The 20,313-nt window shown below is 35.0% G+C and overlaps 1 protein-coding gene across 1 annotated transcript in view; it reads right to left on the bottom strand.

The window, feature by feature from the left end:
* The window catches only part of RYR3 (ryanodine receptor 3), a 272,262-nt gene that overhangs the window by 13,110 nt on the left and 238,839 nt on the right, over positions 1-20,313 (bottom strand). Inside the window, exons 81-93 of the mRNA XM_064512440.1 lie at positions 19,330-19,403; positions 19,069-19,086; positions 18,528-18,608; positions 18,029-18,117; positions 17,727-17,855; positions 17,255-17,359; positions 15,991-16,072; positions 14,345-15,666; positions 11,117-11,175; positions 8,211-8,379; positions 7,505-7,591; positions 5,561-5,758; positions 4,537-4,667 (exon numbers count right to left, since the gene is read on the bottom strand). Coding sequence (XP_064368510.1) covers positions 4,537-4,667; positions 5,561-5,758; positions 7,505-7,591; positions 8,211-8,379; positions 11,117-11,175; positions 14,345-15,666; positions 15,991-16,072; positions 17,255-17,359; positions 17,727-17,855; positions 18,029-18,117; positions 18,528-18,608; positions 19,069-19,086; positions 19,330-19,403 — 2,544 coding nt within the window. The remainder of the gene's footprint in view (positions 1-4,536; positions 4,668-5,560; positions 5,759-7,504; positions 7,592-8,210; positions 8,380-11,116; positions 11,176-14,344; positions 15,667-15,990; positions 16,073-17,254; positions 17,360-17,726; positions 17,856-18,028; positions 18,118-18,527; positions 18,609-19,068; positions 19,087-19,329; positions 19,404-20,313) is intronic.

Raw genomic sequence — 20,313 nt, 5'->3', positions numbered from 1 at the left:
CAAGCTGACAGTACATCTCATTAATTCATGATGATTTGTTCTGAGGATTGGCTTGCTGACTGTCTAATAGCTGGCCTTCAATGAAACAGGTTGGATATTAAGCAAACTCTCCAGCTTTGAAATGGAGGAAAAGAGGTTTTTCTTCTCAGTTTCCAGCACAGCTAAAGGAGCATTTACAATATTCAAAAGCTTGCCCATAGCCCTTGAGGACCTGGTGACCTATGAGGACAGACTCTGTGAGCAAACATGTCATGCTCTGACTTGAGGTAAATGGCAAAACAGTCTTGTTTATCAAGAACTGAAATCACAAAGCTGAACGTAGATTTTAAGTTGTTACTCCTCTCAGACATCTTAGATCTTCAGGGGCAAGAGGAAATGTGGAAGGCTTATGTTAACTGCATAGATGAAAAAAATCCACTAATCAAAATAATGCAGAAATTTGCCTTTGAGGCCTGTCAACTCTCATAGAAGAAAATATCTGAAAGATAGAGGAAAAATTTTTCTGTCTTTTGTGCCAGCAGAAGAACATGAAGGATGTTTCTAAACTGAGCATAGGATTTTTTGACGAGCAGTGCTCAAGAGCAATTAGTTACTGGTCAGAATTCCTGAGGAAATCAGGGAAGTAGGTGGTAAGTTTACCTCTCAAAGATCAGAAATGGATTATTAGAGTAGCTTTAGAAACAATTCTTCAAGGGTAGTGCAGTGCAACCAGTCAGCTGGTTTTGTATTAGCTTTGAGCTATAGAGAGGTGGGAATTTCTGTCATATTCTTACTAAGGAATCCAAAGAGCATGAGATCTGCTGCAGAGGGTATCTTTTGAGAAACAATTTTATATTACCTTGAAAAAAAAGTTAAAAGGGTACAGCAGATATTCAGACCAAGATAGATAAGATATTCTTACAGAAGAGAGTTAGTTTCTAAGCAATGTTTACAAAGGAAGAAGCAAAACAATTCAGAAAAGTGGAAGGAGCTTTTACAACTTTTGGGTGATTCATCTAAATTTACTAAGTTCTGACTGACCTGAATACTGTTCACTGGCCATATAAAATGTTTTATTTCAAATTATAATGCATCTCTCAGTAATTATTCCAGATGGTGCTCCTGACAGTAGTTTCAGTGTAAGTTGATTTTGCCAACACAGAGCAAGCCTGCACTTCTGATACCTATACTATTCCTATCTTGCACGTGTCATTAGAAGTATCAATGTGTCAGGTGTCAATACTAAATTCAATTTGGAAGTCAGCTTTCTGTAAATGAGATATATATGGTATGGTCTATATGAGGTATATGCTCATCAAGGGTAAAAAGTATATGGTTTAGTTGCTCCAGTTCAGACCTGACATTTATTTTCATTCAGTATTTAGCATTTGTCTTTCGTACTTCCTCTGCTTCTTCAATTTATGTTTTTTTATGTGGCAAAAATCCATCAGCTTGATGTAGCTTCCTTAGGAAGTTAGTGCCTAGGTTTGGGAATCTTCTGCTGTAATCTGTTTAACGTGACCTCAGCCTGTGAAAGTACTGGCTGAAAGACATCACAAAAACCAGAAAAAAAAAAAAAGTGAGAAACTCCTCCTGATTCAGCTCTTTCATCTTATGGGAGCCATTCAAAGCTTCTGAAGTCAAAGAAAGTTTGTGGATATTAGATATTGCGCAAAACTTATCTTGCTAAAAGGTGATTTAAGTCAGCTCTCAGTGACAAAGACAGGTGGGACTAAAAAAGTCTCACAGTGAACACTGCCTTTTGGACTCCCCAGAGTAATTATAGGGAAAAAAATACATGCTCTAAGGAAAACATACTCCATGAAATAGTAAGCCTTCTATACTAGCACTGCTATCGCATAACTACTCTTGCTTGCTTGATACCACTGCTGCCAAATGCTCTATTTTGGTACTGAATTCCAGCATGAACAGGCCATACAATATGAATTATTTAATTCTAGAAAGCCTGCTAAACACTTTTGGGGACTGAGGTCCTAGAAGAATGCTAATATCAGTTTAACAAGCATGCTGTAAGAGCAAGGAAACATGCTTAACTGATCTTTGTGTAAAGATTATCTAAAAGCACCTCTTTGTCATGAGTTTGAGGTTGCTCCACAACAGTCTTTTTCCTCATGACTAAGTTTCTGTTCACATGCCAAAAAGGTGTGCTCAGGTTCTACTGCCTCAAACCCATCTATCATTTCAGCAAATTCCCAGCTCTTCTGCTTCAGATGTCTAACCTCTGCAGAAGGCTTCTTTGCATTTTACAGAGCTGTGGGGTAACTGGTTCTCTCTCTCATCAATCAGATACTTTATAAGAATTGAAAAGTTCTCACAGTGAAAGAAGAAAATATTAACACCATCCTCAGAAAAGTATTAGTACAATAGATACTAGTTACAGCAGTTGTCTATCTTTGTACTACTCTTAGTGAACCAGGAGTCAGAACGAAGAAATAAAGGAAAGAGCTGAAGAATGAGAAAAGGTTAGATGATAGTTAACTGCTATCTTCCAAACGTAGGGCAGATGAGAAGGTAAATTTTATGCTGAACTGAGCCATAAGAATTACACAAATGTAATTTCCTATTGTTATTCAAGTCTGCACTTCTTCAGAAAAAAAAATGCCATCTTTTTCAAATATCTATACATATATTAATAACACAAATCAGTATTTCACTTAACTGCATATACTTAATTTAATTTAAAGAGCAGCCACACTGCTGCCAAGACTATATATACTATCCATAGCAGAACGTAACCAGAAAGGAATGCATAAGGAATTTATGGAAATGAGAAAAATTCCCTATTATCAGAGAAAACAAATAAAAACAAACTTGCAAACTGAATTCAGCTGTGACGGACAACACGTTTTTCTGAGAAACATATTAAAAATAGAATTGCTTCTCAGTTTACTACTCTGTATGTTCTTATTACATTTTCTAGCATTCAGTGATCTACATAAAATATGAAAGAGCCCTCCATATTTTAAAAATACTTTAGCAGGATTTTTAAAAAATTTCAAGTAACCTTTTATTGTGACTTTAATAATATGTCCTAGTCTATAGCTCAAACTGAAATTAATGAAAACTTCTTAAAAATTCAGCTGTAGGAAAACAAAGTATTCAAGAATTTCTAATATTGCAGAGATTCTAATGTTAATGAAAGTGCTAAGGGCACTACTTATAACAGCTATATTCAAAAATTGAGTATGACGGATAAGACAGATATTTTCACTATTTGACAGCGTATCACCACTTTCGTGCATTGAGTAGATGATTTCTAATGGCTTGCTTTTATTGAATACTTACTTATGCCTGCACATATTTAAATAACAAGTGCTTTATGACTTTTAAATAACCTGATGCATCTTTGCTCTTTTTCAAATTTCTCTTACTGTTCTTAAAACATGATACTAATGGGGAAGGACAGAAATCTAAGCCTAGGTATACCATTTCCAATATGTGATTCTAATTGTCTTGAAAGACTAAATGATGAGAAATAGCCTGTAGACTAGGCATTGTTTCAAGAGAGAAGCATTAATTTACCATATTTCTCTGTGTCATTGCCTCCATATATATAGACTTTTTCCCTCCAATTCTGTGTTTTCTCTGTTCACACAGCACAAAGGCACAAGACAAGCTGGCTCTGTTTTTACTTCTGGCATCCCTGAAAATGTGTGACATATTGCTGTAACATATAGTTATGTGATTTTGGATGAAAAACTAAACCCAGCTTGGACTACTTGCACACATTTCTGCAGTTTATCAGTTTGCCCAAGGGAGTATATGAAAGAGATGAAGGGAACTTGTATGTTAAACTTACTTGACTTCTTAACTGCCATAGCACCTTGCTTATAAAAGTATCTACAAGTAAAGGTTATAAATGAATCTTCGAATTACATAGTGCTATTTTCGCTCTGCTAAACTGAGAAATAATCTGTTTGACTACATTTGTCAGTGGTGATTTAGAATGGCTCATATATCCAAGCTATTTTCTGGTAATTCAGCACCTAGAGCAGGGAAAGAAAATCGAGCGGACCTCTTGAACAGATTGCTGCAGCTCAGCAGGAAGAGCTTACTGTATGTTTCTTTCTCTTGCCTAACTTCGTAGCATTCACATACAGAACAGCAGGTGAATCTCCTAAAATCAGTGTATGACTACTACACTATTTGTTAATACATACAACCGGACAGTAATATCTGTCAGACCTACTGTGGGAATGCTATTTTACACTAGATTTACTTCTGCTGTATAACATGAATGTGAAATTGAGTCAGGAAAAAGGATGTATGCTATCTTTTAAAGCTTTTTCACAAGTGACTAATTTGTGAAACATCTCAGGGAGGGCTTGAGGGGGAAGATGCACAAATCTTGCAAACCCTAAAACAATACAGGGTTTCACATTAGAATCTAGGACTGTTGCATCCAATATAAGGCGAAAAACACTTTTCTTTTAGATGGACTAGGTGGCATGTGGACAGGTAAGGTTCCAGATTAGTGGCTTAGTTAAGTATAATATTTATGAACAGCTAAACATATAACCATTTAATTTTACTTACGGAGTGTTTATAACCAGGCGGTCCCATTGTCCTTTAATATCATCCTCAGATGGCTGTTCAGTTATATACAGACCATCAAATTCCAGCTTTCTAGCTACTTCCTTTTCTCTCTTGAATACAACCAGAGGAACCTAGGAAAATGACAGTGGACATGCTTGTTATGGTTTACACATTTTTAGAAGCTGTTATATCTACCTACAGTATTAAGTAATCTTCATAATACTATATTATACCAAACATCACACTAGCATCCTGAGGACTAGATACACCGGTTAAAGATGTTACTGTGAGGACTTCTTATCTCAGCTATAGGGTATATTTCTGCCATCTTATTACTGACCAAAAAGATCGTAACAGCTCTTGGAATAAGATCATCAATAATATGCATATATTCATGCTAAATAACAAAACTCAGTGTTTAGCATAAAACAAAAATTAAGATTCTTGACACCGCTGCATTCACTGCCCCAGTTACATAATCTTGGGGGACAACTGCGACTCCTCCTGTTAGTAGTGGTAGTATTGATACAGTATGACTCTGAATTCCAAAATCAGCAAGCCAACAATGAAAGCAAAGGAAGAGGAACTGGGAAAGATGGATTGCCCTGGCCAACTGGAATAGACAGGTTCAGTTCACTTCCTTCATAATTTCATATAGAGTAAGCTTGCCATTACTCCCCAAAAATTCAAAAAGGTGGCTGGAACCATTACTGCTTTTCTTTTCTCAGATTAATTCCTTGCAATGCAGAGGATTAGATTAGTGCAGACAAAAATTTGGCTACTGGTATGTACAACCCTGTGCTCTCAACTCTGAATTGTTCAAATGACACTGTAACAAGCTTTAGAACTGCTTCACAGCACTGAATTACCTACAGATACTGAGAAAAACATCTGAATATTAAATAGTGAGCATTTGTAAGTATCTAGATAAAAACAGATATTCTGATTTAACTCCAAAAATCACTTTGGGACAGACAGATTGTCCTTTAACAAACACAGATTAGTATTCAAATTCAGAATTTACCTTTAAGCAATAGTATCCGATCACACAGACAAAGGAGATAATAGTATGAATAACTGCCAGTGCTCTGAGAGTAGGTGCCATGTAGCCTGTACTTTCTTCTAAAACAAAAAACACCATGCCCTCCTCCTCTTCCTCTTCATCAAAAGAGTTCCAGAGATTAGAGTCTTCCTCTGCTTCATCAAGTGGCTCTTCTGTTACCTAAGAGAAATTCCAGAGCATTAAAAATACACAAGGAGCTTAAAAGCTTTCCCTCCATTTCCTTTATTATAATGGCAAATCCCTAATTTCTTCCAAATAACTGATGTTTGTTAAGCCTGCTCTGCTGAAGATGACAGAGTATTAGCTTTGAATAGTAGCGTCCTTCATTTTTGGAGCAAGCGCAGCAAAAGTCTCCCATATCACTGAGAAGAAAATCTAGAAAAACAAGTACAGGCGTATCACCATTTACAAATCTCTCCTTTAATAGTACCATAGCAAAAACAAAACACACGATGAAAAAGTTATGCACAAATGTCTTATTAGAGGAACCAAGCAATGATGGGATGATCTGATATGACTGAATTCAGGTTTTGTTTTGTAATCTATATTGTTCATGATTACTAAACTCTATGAAGAAACAAGATTTTCTTGTTAACAACTCATACATTGCCCGTGAATTTTTATTTCGTGGCTTAGTTTAGATCTTACAAATTAATATAGCACTTCATCAGTATTTCATAAATATCCTAAGCCATAAAGCTGCCATACTGCCCTCAATTCTGCCAGCAGCATTAGAACACTGGCTTTTAGAATAAAAGCACTAAGGGCCTGTCTTCTGACAGCTTTCTCTGAAAATCCAAGTCCCTTCTGTCTTGTTCCAGCTCCCACTGACCCTTTCCTGTCCATGATGGATTAACTTGTATCGATGAACATGAACTTTTGTCCTCCCTCTGCAATACAGTGAATTGTTGGCTGACCCACAAGACTCAATGAAAAGCAGAAAGGAGTGTGTGTGGGGGGGAGAGGACTGGCAAAGACAGAAGCACACTCCTCTATGTTCTTTTCAAGTCCACCTTCTCTAACCAAATGGGATGGGAAGAGAGAGGCAGAGTAGCCCTGACTCACTCTCTCTCCTAAAATGGCCAATAGAAATTCTTCCCAGTTTTCAAGTACCTTTTATGTCTTCATCTGCCCTATCTCTCAGACTATAATCGTATGTAGGAGTTGTTTTTCAAGATATTTGGATCAGCATTCAGCTCTTTATAGACTTAATTGACAATGTTCTGCAGGCTACTTTTATCCCCTGTGAACTTCTTTGTTGGGAACAACAGAACTAGGAAATGTAATACTGGAAAACATGAGACTTAATCAGCCTATTGCAACTTGCACCCCATGTCTAGAAGGGAGAAAAATAAAAGGCCCACGTTCCAGGTTAAAGACAAACCAGGACTTTTCACACGGACTTCAAATCTACAAGAACAGGAAAAACTGAAACTTTTTAAGGATGGGAGTTCTCTTTAGTGAATTCTTTTCATGGAGCAATGTTGTGAAGACTTGGGAATAAAATTAGTGAAAGCTAGCTAAGGATGTTCTACTTTGTATCATTGGGTGATATAGCAGAACCTGAAACAACTTCTTGGCTTGGTTCCTAACCTAATGTTTAACCTAGGTTTAAAGTATGTGTGCATACCTTCCTCACCAGCGACCTTAAAAAAGAATTGTAGCCTACTATGTTAAGGCATCTTTTGCTTTATATTTATTCTGCCTGCTTATCCCAATCAATTAAAACCCCATTCCCAGTAGAGAAGTATCTTCTTTAGATATTTCATATCTAAATGCTTTTAGCTAGTGCTTTGAAGGGCCTCAATAATGGCTTTATTAAACAAGCCTTAAACTCAGCATTAAATATTCTTTCAGAAACAACCAAAAATCATTTAAAGAACAGTGTAATAAGTATAATCTTACCTTGTAAAATAGCAGGATAAAGTTGATGGCAAATGCAACAAATAGAGCAAGAAACCGTAGGTTATAAAAATTTCTTGCCAAGTAATGCTGGAGAAAAAAAGGAAAAAGAGAGAAAAATTAGAGACAGCCAGTAGCTAATATCAAGATATGGAAAGTAGGCAGGAAGGTTTCTAAGAAAGCAAATGTAAGATTGTATTACTTTGGACTGCCTTCATATGATGGTTAAAAAGAGCAAGGGCATTTCCTGGCAGTCTGTTCTCCCATTCCATGGTAAAAAGGATTAAAAATAATGGGTTTAAAATTACAACGGAGAAGACTGAAATAGAAAATTAGGGAAAATTTTCTAGGAGTAATGACAGAGAAATACTGGAATAAACTTTTTGAGCAAGTAGCAGAGAATTCTTCGCCTGACATTTTTAAGAATGAAGAAAGATATTCTAGAAAATAGGGCACAAGAAGCTCAAGAGGTTACCTAATCCATTGTGTTAAGTCAAGGTAAGAGCAATTATATATATACTTTAATTCTTATAATGCTATGAAGCATTAAAAATATCACAAAAGAATCAGTACAGTCAATCTTTTGAAAACTCATGCCAACATTCCTTTTATAATGGAATTTCTCCCTCCAACTTCAAACACACTTAATATATGTTCTGTATTATATAAATAAAAGTTCAATGACTAAGACAATTTAAGTAAAACTTACCAGCATTTTTGTTTGATAAATTTCCAAAGCTTTAAAGAAGTTAGCCATAACAGCCTCAGGTTTCTCAATTTTCTGTCCATGCCTTCGCTTCTTTTTCTTCACTTTTCCCTCTTCCAGATGCTCAGATTGTACTTCCTTTGCTTTATCTTGCTTTTCACCATCTTCCATGCTAGAAGAAAGGTTAGCTAAACAAAAATACCTAGGCAAACTTGCATATTATAAGTTTTCATTCAGAAAGAATTCTAATTCAAAAAGTTTGGCTTTGAATGCAAACTATTTTGAGACAGTGAGTGAAGGTCACTTTAAGTAAAGATTTCAGATAGAAAATAAACCCAAAGTCAAAAAGTGACCTTAGTACCAAGTGATATAAAAGAATAACATAGTCACTGAGTGAACGCAGGCTAGATCAACAGGATAAAAGGCCAAAAACCAGGTAGAAGTTACTGCACCAAATGTAAAGTGGATAGCTGTTTGCCACCAAAACCAGTGATGCACATGCATACTCAATAAAAGCAATATAAGAATTGTAAGAATTCATGTGTACTTTCTTGAACCTGAGGCTGAAGAAAAGACAGAAAGATTTTAGGATATAGAATACAATATCATAACAGATTGAGTTCATTTCAGTGAAGGAAGTCACTATCATTAAAGGGATGAATGAGCAATGAAGGGGAAGCTTCCTTTGGAGGGCCCCACCTTACAAAATATGTAGATGACAATCATTCCTCCTCTAAAAAAGAGCTGCCTCTATGAAAAGTGAATATCAAGACTAGATGTAGTAGGAAGGGGATTTAGTTACTAAAACCCCCCAAAGCTGAATTTGCGCACGCACACACACACATATAAGTGTATATATATATATATGTATATGTATTAATGTAAAAGGTATCTGTGTGGCTGAAAGTTTTAGGCATGAGGATAAAGAAATGCAATTCAAGGTATTGCAGTACCAGTGCAGCAGTAAGTATGATGGATGTCTAAGAATGTGTGTACTGTTTTACAAATAAAATACCAGGGCTTATACATATTCTGAAATGTCCCTGTTGCAACCTCAGAAATGTAAGCCATATAGAGAAAAGCAGGTTAAATTTACTAGAAACTGGGGAGTGAAAAGGTTTAGAAAATGTTGACTGTCACTCTTTACACAACCAAAAATTAGTCAGATGCCTTGCCAGGAAGACTGACTTAAGTGGAAGTAGACTTTTAAAGTCAATCTTTTTAACTGAATGCAATTTCAATTTGCTGCAAAAGAACTTGCGTGAAGATTGAAACATGACAGACAAAGACGACAACAGGGAAAATAAGTTCAATAAAATAACACAAGGAGAAAAAGATCATGTTTATGAAAAATAAAAGGTGAAAAAGCTTAAAATAAGAATATGAGTGAGATTTTGGGTGATTTCCTATGTATTTATAAATTGCTTCACTAAAGCCCTGGTAAATGCTATTAGAGTCTGAATCAGGAGACCAAAATCAGTCAGCAAAGAGCAGACACCCCTCCAAGGAGCAGATCTCCCCGAAAACAGAAGTATCATCCAACAAAACTTTTAAAAGGGCCGATTCAACCAATCTGAATATTAACTAACTTAATACACCACAGTCTGGATAAAACAACAATTTCTGAAACTGCTTATCTTTAAGCATAAAAATGAGAAGTTACTGTCTTCATACCAAGAAACACTCATTAACAGATTACTTGGATTCTTGGTACATAAGAACATAAAAATGTGTAAGTGCACTTATCCATTAACAAAAGTACTCTAAATAAAGAAAATAATATGCTTAACCTCTCTGCAGGGATTGAGGGGAGACAAATCATATTGAAAAAATTCTGTGACAGTAAAATGCAAGGAGGGGACTTTCTTTAATGAAGAAATGAAAAATATACTGAACCATCATGGATGATGTTGGTGACATACTCTAATGAAGTCACAGAAAAAAGCATGTAAATACACACTGTGTGTACATATATAAATATGTGAATGTGTATGTATATAGACACATGCATATATATGTGTGTATATATATATGTGTATGTATGTATGTAGAACAAAGGAAGAAAACAATAATTTTCAGACAAGCTATACAAAAAGTATCTGGTCCTAAAATACTGACATACATTAAAATAATAAACTTTGGCAGAGAAGAGGAGAAAGATGAACGAGGATAAAGCAAACATTTTAAAAATGAATCACAACACAAAATGAAGAAAAAAAGAATCGACATGTAGCATTTAAATATGCAGGTATCTCTAGGAGATATTTTGTGTGTGTCTACAAATATTTTAGGGGCATTTATACAGATTGCAAGCCCATAGTTGGCTGCAGGTCCAGAAAGACAGCATGGCTCTCATAAAATTAGGATGCTTCTACGGCAAGGAAAACATTTTAAAAGCTATTTGTAAGGTAGTCATCTGTAGGACAACCGGATGAAGGAATGTATCTGCTCTCCAGTTCACAACTACTCTAAAAAACACTCAAGAAGAAAAGAATAGACATAGCTACTCTTTTAGGTTCAACCAAGAATAAAAAAATTTTGGGGGTAGTCAATTCTTGTGTTTCAATAATCACTCATTGTCCTATTTGTTGCTTGAAAACTGTAGTAGCAACAAAAAGTCGCAGAGTTTTTTCAAGACCAGTCTTCATTTTTAAAGGTAGTTACAGGATTTTTTAAAAGACAGTGATTGTAGATTTATATATGCAGTATTGTCAGGGTCCTCTGAAATCAAATTAGTATTGTGTAGACCACTAGGATGGACTGCCACCTCTCAGGGATTGTGCTGCTTTTCAAAATACTGATGAAGTGTTTTGAATACTGAGCATTGATCAGATTCTTTCTGGCCAAGTTATCTAACATCAGGTGGAAATAGCAGGGAATTAAAGAACAATTATGTAAAAATAACTTACTCAGCCTTCTCAGACTCTGTTTTTCTTTCTGTTTCAGCTTCTTTTGCTATTTCAGGTGCCTGTAAGAACATTTTAACTGTCAGAATGGATCCTTTCAAGTAAAAATTTTAGTAACCCTAATTACTGTTTTTAAGAAACAAATAAAATAATCACCACACTATAATTTTTATTAATACCATTCTTCCAGTTTTAAAGTGTTAGATTTTTTAAAAACAGACAGCTCAGACTATATTTTAACAGTGAAATCTATAGAAATTCTTCTAATAACCTTTTATCTGTATAGTGTTAATCAATATTGTAACTGGTCCAGTTGACTGAATAACTTAGAGGAATTATTCAGTGTTATGAAACAGACTGTGTGACCAGTTGAGGATAAAAGTAACTTTATCCAGATCGTACCCTAAAATACAAATGTCACTCACGAAGACTAAGTGCTCTTACTGGTTATGTGGAAAATGAGCATCAATTTGCCTCATTCCAAATATAAAATGAGGAACAATGTATTGTATCAATGACAGCATCAAAACCTGGAAAAGATCTATGTAATTATTCAGTACTACAAAACCCACTTTGTCAAGATCAACTAAAGCAACTGACATCAGACAAATATTTAAACAAGGTATACTTCTGCAATATTTCTCAAACTATTTATCTTAAGTGGGTAGATGATCCATTAAACCATTACTGGCACACCTCACAACCATCAAAGTATTATATATTACAATAGTCCCTTGAGACAGTGAAAAACCAATATACTTCTTTTTACAGATGGCTAACTGCAGCAGAGAAGCCCAGGCTCAGATTTCAAACATCTTCAGACTCAGTGTTGCAAGACCAAAGTAATCTCATTTCAAAGGCAGTTCAGGTACCCAAGCTTCACTGAAAATCGGAGAGATGCAGGCTCCCAAATCCTACATTCACAGAGGAATTTAAAGAGCCTAAATTCACCATTTTGGTACCACTCACTTTTGCAAAAGTCTATCTTAGCTCTTAGCCTCTTCTGTAATCTCTCAAAGTGCTTAGACACCACCGTTTCTATTGGTGAATTCTCCTAATTTTCTGGTTCTCTTGCTAAGCCTAAGTACAAAGTTACCTAAAGCAAAAGTTACCTGAACTTTTCTATCACTAGTCACCTGGATACCTTCACACAAGTGGTGAAAGGATTCACTAAACAGATCTTCTCTTGCTTACCTCACCTCTCACCTGTGAAACTTTGTCTAATACACTTGATCCACAAATGTATAACTCTTCCACAAAATATTCCCCCCTCAAGCTGATGGAGGATAATGTGATGCCCCCTAATTCTTGCATAGGGTAGGGTGAGGGAAGAATGAATAAATCCATATCCATCCTCTCTGTTCCTCTGTCATATACACTCTGCTGTCTCCTTTCCAGGCTGAAGAGCCTCAGCCTATTTAACTTCATACACAAGGATTGTTCCATACCTTTGATAAATTTTTGACCTCCACTGAATTTTTAAGTTCTATCACATTCTTTTTGAAATAGGGGAATATGACTGGCGTAGTATTCAACATGCAGATATACCTGGGGTTCATGGAGCACAATAATCTGTTTTTGCATTCTCTCTATTCCTTTCTAAAAAATTCAAATTTTCACTGTTTTTCTTCTCTGCATAGATTGACATTTTCATTGAACTGATGCTTTCGCACAACTATTTATTATAATCCCAAGACTTCATTCCCAAGTTGTAATGATGAGCTCAAAGTCCACCATTTTTTCATGTAAAATTAGAACTTTTCCTCCCATATGTACCACTTCACTGAATTTAAAGGTTCAATGCTATTTTAAGGTTTCTTCTGCAATTTCTCAATTAGCTCATTTTTAACTGCTATGAATACCTTAGATTTATCAGCAAACTCTGTCACCTCACTGTTCATGCTTTTCCTTATTTGTTTCCTTATTTCCTGCATGGTGCTCAGCATAGATCCCTGTGGAACTTCACAGTAAAAACTATGTCCTAACAAACAATTTCGATTAAACAATTTGTCATACACAATTTCACTGGTTATTTTGCACTATCTCTGGCTATACAGTAATGTCACTGATCTTATGGCTACACAATTGTTTTCTTCCACAATATACTGGTGGATATATATATATATATATATATATATCTCCAATTGTGTATCAATAGTTACAAACAAGTCTTAGAGAAATGTACAGTTCAAAGAAAACACTTGTTTCAACATTTGTTGAAAAAAATTACAAAATATTTACTCAGACCTCCCAGGGTCTTTAAGTTCAAAAAAGACTTTTTAAACACCAACCACATTACATACATGCTAAACGAGACATGATTTAAAAGGACTGCCATTTTTCATTAAATGCATATAAATGAATGAATGAATAAATAAGAAAATAAATAGAAAAAATAGTTCTATTTATAGGCAATAAATTCTTGGAGGAAAACAGCTGAATAAAGAGGAAATAATGAACTATGAAGTTGTACGATGGAGGTTTATGTTGAGAATATCTGCCAAGCATGCTATAAAGAGCTGGATTAAATCTGATGAGAAGAAAGAAATCTTTGAATTACAAGTAGAAACAGATCCGAGATGTAGTGTGAAATATAATGCCAAATCTGATAGAGACATTCGGATTTTGACCTTTAGCTCAGGCCCATTTTTAAATAGAAGAACAATAAATTATATTTAGCTTAGCAGAGTGAAACAAAGTAAACCGCTCATAAAACAGAATAAAAGTGAAGTATGATTCTATGATAAACATTAAAGTAACAATAAATTCAGGCAAATTATTTCAAATAATAGGAAATACAAAGGATATTTTATTGCATATAATCACTAAAGCAACTAGAAGAAAGAAGTTTAGATGATGATAAAGTAAAGGTATATTGTAAAGGTAATTGATGTATACTGTAACAAAATGGGGAGTGCAGAGGGAAGTATACAAGACTGTAAACTGTTTAAAACAAGAACTGTTCCTAGAAAGCTGCTAGCATTTCTTGGTTTGACTAAAGTTTGATTGAACAGTAACAACAATTCACTGAAGTCAAATCTAGACACACTGGGCTGAATTTTTCTATGTAAGCTCTGTTTTTTTAAAAAGAGTACAGAATAGGAAGTATGTTCTCAGCCAGTACATTTCTTAATCAGTTAACAGCCAAATAATTCAGTTACTACTGATAAAATATTCAGTAATTTATTTGTCTCATCTTCTGCAATGAAATACAAAATCTCTTTAACATACCTGTACTCCTTTTTTCTTATGAACGGTGTTTTCCAGAGAAGAAGGAATATCAGAACCAAGTATTTCTGCAATATCTCCAAGTCCAGCATCATGACCATGTTTGGAGCCACCTTCTTTCTTTGTATGAATGCCAAAAATATCTGAGATGATGTCACTTTCTCCCTTTTCACCCTTTACAAATTGCACAAGTTCAGCTCTAATGCCCTGCTCAGCACCTTCAGCTTTTTCTGCTTCCATAACATCATCATGGATTCCAAACTGTGTTGGGTCAGGCATGTCCCCCAGTATTTTAGTAACTTTGATGTTCTTGGCTCCTTCAACCAGGCCACCCCCAAATACAGTGTTCCAAAGAATCTGGAAAATTCCCCATACTATGGAAAAGAACAGTTGGAATATCCCTACAAATAGCATCCAGAAAAAGGAGAAAAACATTTTCACCATCTCTTTTACTGTCATCTTTCTAACTTTCCTGTACTGTTTCCTTAGGTTCTTCACAGTGACCATTTTAAAAAAGTTAGCAACATTCTTCTTCACTGCAACACAGGCTATTGCAAAAGCTGAGGCCGATTCCAGGGACTTTTCTTCCTCATCATCTCCAATATCCATTACATAATAAGGCTCTGCCACTTCCTCCTCCTCAGGCCTTTCAGGTGAATCAGTTTCAGAGATTTGGGAGGCTAACTGCATTTCAAAGATTGTGTCTTCACAGAAATTCACAAAGAGCTCCATTTTTTCTTGCTCTCCACCTTCATTTACAACATCAAATATGAACTGCCTTTTGGATTCCTTCACCTGCGGCTTCTCCCACTGCATTCTACTGGATTCACTGATTTCAAAGTAAACTCTCTCTATTTTCTTGGCTCCACCCATTATCTCAATACGGCCAAGGTATGGTTCAAAGTAATTGAGAACACTTTCTGCAGGTTCTAGTAAGCTGTGAAGGCGTGAATCATTAGGCATATGCTCTGAAAGATTTGTTAACAATACCGCTACATTAAATCCAATGTCTTTGGCTGGTTCATGAAATCGTTCCACAAAATCAACATAGTTAAACATATCATTTTCATCAGCTTCTGCACAGGATAGCAGGAATTCAATCTCTGACTGTATGTATTGTTTCTGAGCTTCCATTGATTTCTGGAATTCTTTCTTTGAGATGATGCCTTTACCATCTGGGTCGTGCTCTTTGAAAGCATCTGAGTTAGTTAGATCTTTTAACTTGAGAAACATGTCGAAGAACTTCAGAATCATTTCTACATTGCTAGATGATTCTACAAGCGTGTCTACCATTTGTTTTCCAATAGTTCCATTTACAACGTTACCTATATTGTGTATTAAAAAAAAATAAGTTATTTGGTGTCTCTATATTTTAAATTAATAATTTCATATTCATGCTGAAAACAAAAGAAAAATGCCCATTTTCATATTTCATTCTTAAATGTCTACAAGTTTTCTTTCAACATGCTTTTCAGCAGTAGCTCTCTTTTTCATGGCTATGTTCACCCGATAATAATTTTAAAATAAATACGAAATAACTTTTGTACTGGCATCATATAAAGGCAAAGTTTAGAAAGGTTTTTAATTATCACATTTTATGTTATGAAGCTGTGATAACAATATGTGACAATAAAAAAAAAAGATCCAACCTTCAAGCAGAGACAGCAACATTACTACCATATCCTTTAGCAGATCCAGCAGTTCTTTAAGCAATTCAATCTGAGCAGAGTCCTGGAATACAAGTAGAGTTAAGGGGTTTTTTTTTCCCCTTTGCATGTATCTTATGGGAAAATAAATACCTGTGGAAGAAACTGCATGCAGGATGGTCATCCAAATGTAGTTTAGACACTTCACCAACACTTCACTGTCATTTTACTATGATCTGCTATCAGTAGGTTTTTACAATATGAGCATAACCTACTACAGCAGAGGTATTATCAAGACAAACGTATGTTTTAATAAAGCATTAAGGGCTGCTGAAGTGCAGTTAATGGACAGTAGAAATTCATAAACTTTGTTACTCAACAAATCTGGCAGTATTCACCTCAGAAAGAAACTGTTCTTTCTCACTTTACAGTGACTATTTAGTGATGTAATGCATTAACACTCAAACAGAACTAGAACTTCAGTAAGTTTAGAGAATGTGCTAGAGAATATGACAAGACTAATTTGGATTTGTGGCTAACTTGAAGGGCTTAGAACTGTAAAGTCTCCTTAAAATTCTGATACACTTCTGTAGAGTGGGAAGAAATCTTATGAACAGGTCAGAGGGTAGCAGAGATACTGACTAGGAGTAAAATGACTCCTTCCACTATTGCATTCAGTGTGTCATGGCTTGAGCGTAAAGGTACAGTAAGCAGAGGTCACCAAAGAACACAGAAGTCTGAAACTGTAGAGTGGGGTAGGACTCTCCAAGGCCTTGCATGGTGAAATGAACATTGCTTGTTGTCCTCCTTCCCACAGACTGTGAAGAATTGACTAGACAATTTGACTGACTGTCACATTCCCTCCCTCTCTGAAACTTTCTCAGCTTTTCTCTTGCCTTCCCTTGCTGTAGAATGGGAATCTTGCTTTTAATGGTGCTTCTGCTCTGACAGATCACCTGGTTTTGGCAATGGGAAAGAACTGACCAAATGACCACCTTCATTATCAGAAAGGCATAAATGAGCTGAAAGCAATAGAACTGAGAGTTTAATATTAGAAAAGGTGAGCATCCACTGATGACTGAGACTAAAATGAGTGATATGAAGATGTAAATTAGTCTGAAGACTTAGTGTTGAACCTCTACATGACAATAAGAAATCTATGCAACAGTCAATGAGTGCCAGTATGCTAACTTAATAGCTTTCAACATTCACTTGACTGTATTTTATAAATAGATGCAAAAAAGAATTACTGAACTAGTGAAAATACCTGTGAAAGTTTCATCTGCATATTGGCAAAGACATGAAGGAAGCCAACAACTGCATCCCAGAGTCTACTATGAGCCAGACTCTGTTGGTTACCTATGCAAGGGCCCTAAGAAAAGATCAAGATAAACACATTTTTTATTTATGTATAATCACAGTTAAAAATAATTTGCCTGCTTAAGATTTCTATTTGAAAAAATGAAAAAATAAAACTCAGACTTCGATGAAGCTATACTAGAAAGCTTCCCAGGATTTCTTTGGTATCTACTGCATAAATTCTAGCTTCTATCATGTTAAATTTACAGCCATTCACCTATTTTAATATTAGCTTTACACTTGGCCAGTCATTCCATGTAACTTTATCAAAATCAAGAAAAATACAGCCAAAATATATACAAATTTAAGGCAGGATAAGATCAGGCCATGTAAATGTGTAACATCACTGTTAATACCCTGGGCTAAAATGTTTTGTTTACCTGGATATATTCTGTAAGTGAATTGAATATTTGTTTTGTGACAGCCAAAGCTTTAGAGAAGTTACGTTGTCCTGATTCATCAATGACATCTTTTCCGGAATAGTACCAGTAGAAGTCACTGATTGATTCCTAAGAAAAAACAACAATGGTTTTATTTTTACTTCTGGATTTTGTACATGATATTTACTGCCTACGTTCATATCACCACAAGTTGAAGCAGCAGATCAAATTTAGTATTTCTGTGTCAATCTATTTCTCATGACAATAACTTTTATGCTTTTATCTAACTACGTTTTCCTCACCTGAAGACGCAAGAGATAATCAACTGTACTGATGATAATATTTACTGTTGTGGTGTTGCCCATCTGAGTACGTAGGTAATTTTGAAAATCTGAAATAATAAATGATTTGTGTTTGGTAAATATAAATAGAGCAATCAAACCCACAAGATTATCTTCCTGTACTGATGTGAAAGATACTCTTTTAAAGTACCCTCCCTGGGTACAGATGCTTATTATATGGGCTAGAAATTGAATTATAAAATATCACAATGTAAATACAACTGAAGAATTGTTATCCACATGCCCTGCGATAGACTTTGCTATTAATGACATGCATAAATTCTGAAATTATGTTAAGACTTAAAAATTCAAATTAAAATGCGCAATTCACATTTTTGGCATACCACTTTTCCTCAAAAAACTAGAACAACTAGTTAGAGAAAAATAAATCTTAGAATCAGTTCTGTTTAGAGAATAAACTTAACACACATTTTCCCCCAAATTAATTCAGTTCACTTACCATTGTTATGCCCTTCACAGAGCAGTTGTAGAAATCTAAATAGATCTCGAGTAAATTCATCATGCTGCAGCACTTTTTCCCCTTTAAAATACATAAATACAATGATTATGTGACTATTGCTATTGTTAAGCGCACAGAACACAACATCTTCAAACAGCATCCTTTAAAAAGCAATATTATAAAAGCTGTCTTAAAGTAATTCAAAGAAACAGACTGATAATAATGAAAATAAAACAAACTATGAGACAGAAAAAGCACAGCCAAAATATTTAGCGCTCCAATGCATTCATGGTTTTAAGAAAAAAAAAGTTTACTGGGCTATATATATCTAATAAGTAAATGGTTTGTTATCAATAAAACCATGCCTTAAATATGAAAGACACTTCTTTAAAAAGCATCAAACTGTTCATCCAAGCTGAACACACAACCCATTGCAGACCATAAAGCTAAACCTTAAAGGATGTCTGGGAAGATGCAATTAAAGATTACATTCTGTATTTGCAACACACAATAGTATCGAAATCTGTAAACCCAAACGTACCACGCTCACGAACGATGACTGTGGATCAAAGAAAAATAACAAGAATATAGGATAAGAAAATTGGAAGTTACAACATTTTTTCTTAAAAGTGATTGCTAAAGATTTTATAAATATAAAGCATATTCAGAACTCAAACTCTAAAATTATTTTTAGTAAGTCTATCAACAGAAGCTTCAAGCCACAGTAAATAACAGTTCCAGTTAAAGAAGGAAGCACAAATAAGGTTTTAAGCACTACTGGAATCAATTTTGTTCTACTTACGAGTTCCTTCTTCAGTAACCATTCCCAGGCCTTCTGCTTTATTTTGTCTCTCAAACGCATTCAAGTCAAGAACACTTATATTAAAAAAAAACAAACAAACAGGAAAAAGTACTATAGTACACAATGAAAAATTAATTTCTGCTAAGAAATCTCTGGAGGCCTTGAACAACTAGCCTTGACCAAATGCGATATGCATGGCCTCATATTTTATTTAATATGCATATAAAGTAAAAGAGTTTGGGAGAAAAATAAAGGTCCAGTGTCCATTTCTGAAAAGAAACAAGTCTCAAGCCAGGTCTTAACAGTCACCTAACTTAATTTCCAGTAATGTCATTTAGGATTTCATGTATAAATGAAAAATGGAAAAGGAAACCTAAATATTACTCTCAATACTGATTTAAACCTGCCTGCAAAAAGGGCATCACTGGAGTTTATTTCTCAATCACAATGTTTTCCACTAAATTATCCCTATTGTTATTATTATTTTGTTATGGTATATATTATATATTATTATATTATTCAGAAGACATCAGAGATTCTATATCTCCCAAGGTCAAAACATACTGAAATCTTAATCCTTTTGCTAACTTGGCATAAACCAGTACCTGGAACAGGGTTCTCAGCACACAGTCAGAATACTTCCATTCAAACAATCTAAATATAACTTTATGATTATAAAAATTTGTTCAGTTAAACAGTAATGCAGTCAAATGTTTTAAGTTCTAGCAACAACATTAAAAACAAAAATTCGAAGCATTTTTCAAAATTATTACTTTCACTCTCTTTTTAGGTGTTCAAGTCAGTTTACCAAAACCACCTTTTTATATGAGGTCCTGAAAGATATGTATATACAACTGGTAATAGCATCAGTGCAGATTCTCTTTCAGCAAGTCCTTGCTAAGTTGTTCTACATAAACAAAAAGATGACAAGATGGAATATATGATACTTAATTAGGCTGCAACTGTTTTGCAACTACTCATCCG

The sequence above is a fragment of the Dromaius novaehollandiae genome, chromosome 5 (assembly GCF_036370855.1).
Source record: "Dromaius novaehollandiae isolate bDroNov1 chromosome 5, bDroNov1.hap1, whole genome shotgun sequence".
In the NCBI taxonomy this organism is placed as follows: Eukaryota; Metazoa; Chordata; class Aves; order Casuariiformes; family Dromaiidae; genus Dromaius; species Dromaius novaehollandiae.
The sequence above is the reverse complement of the archived record's forward strand: the minus strand, read 5'-3'. Positions and strand labels throughout refer to the sequence as shown.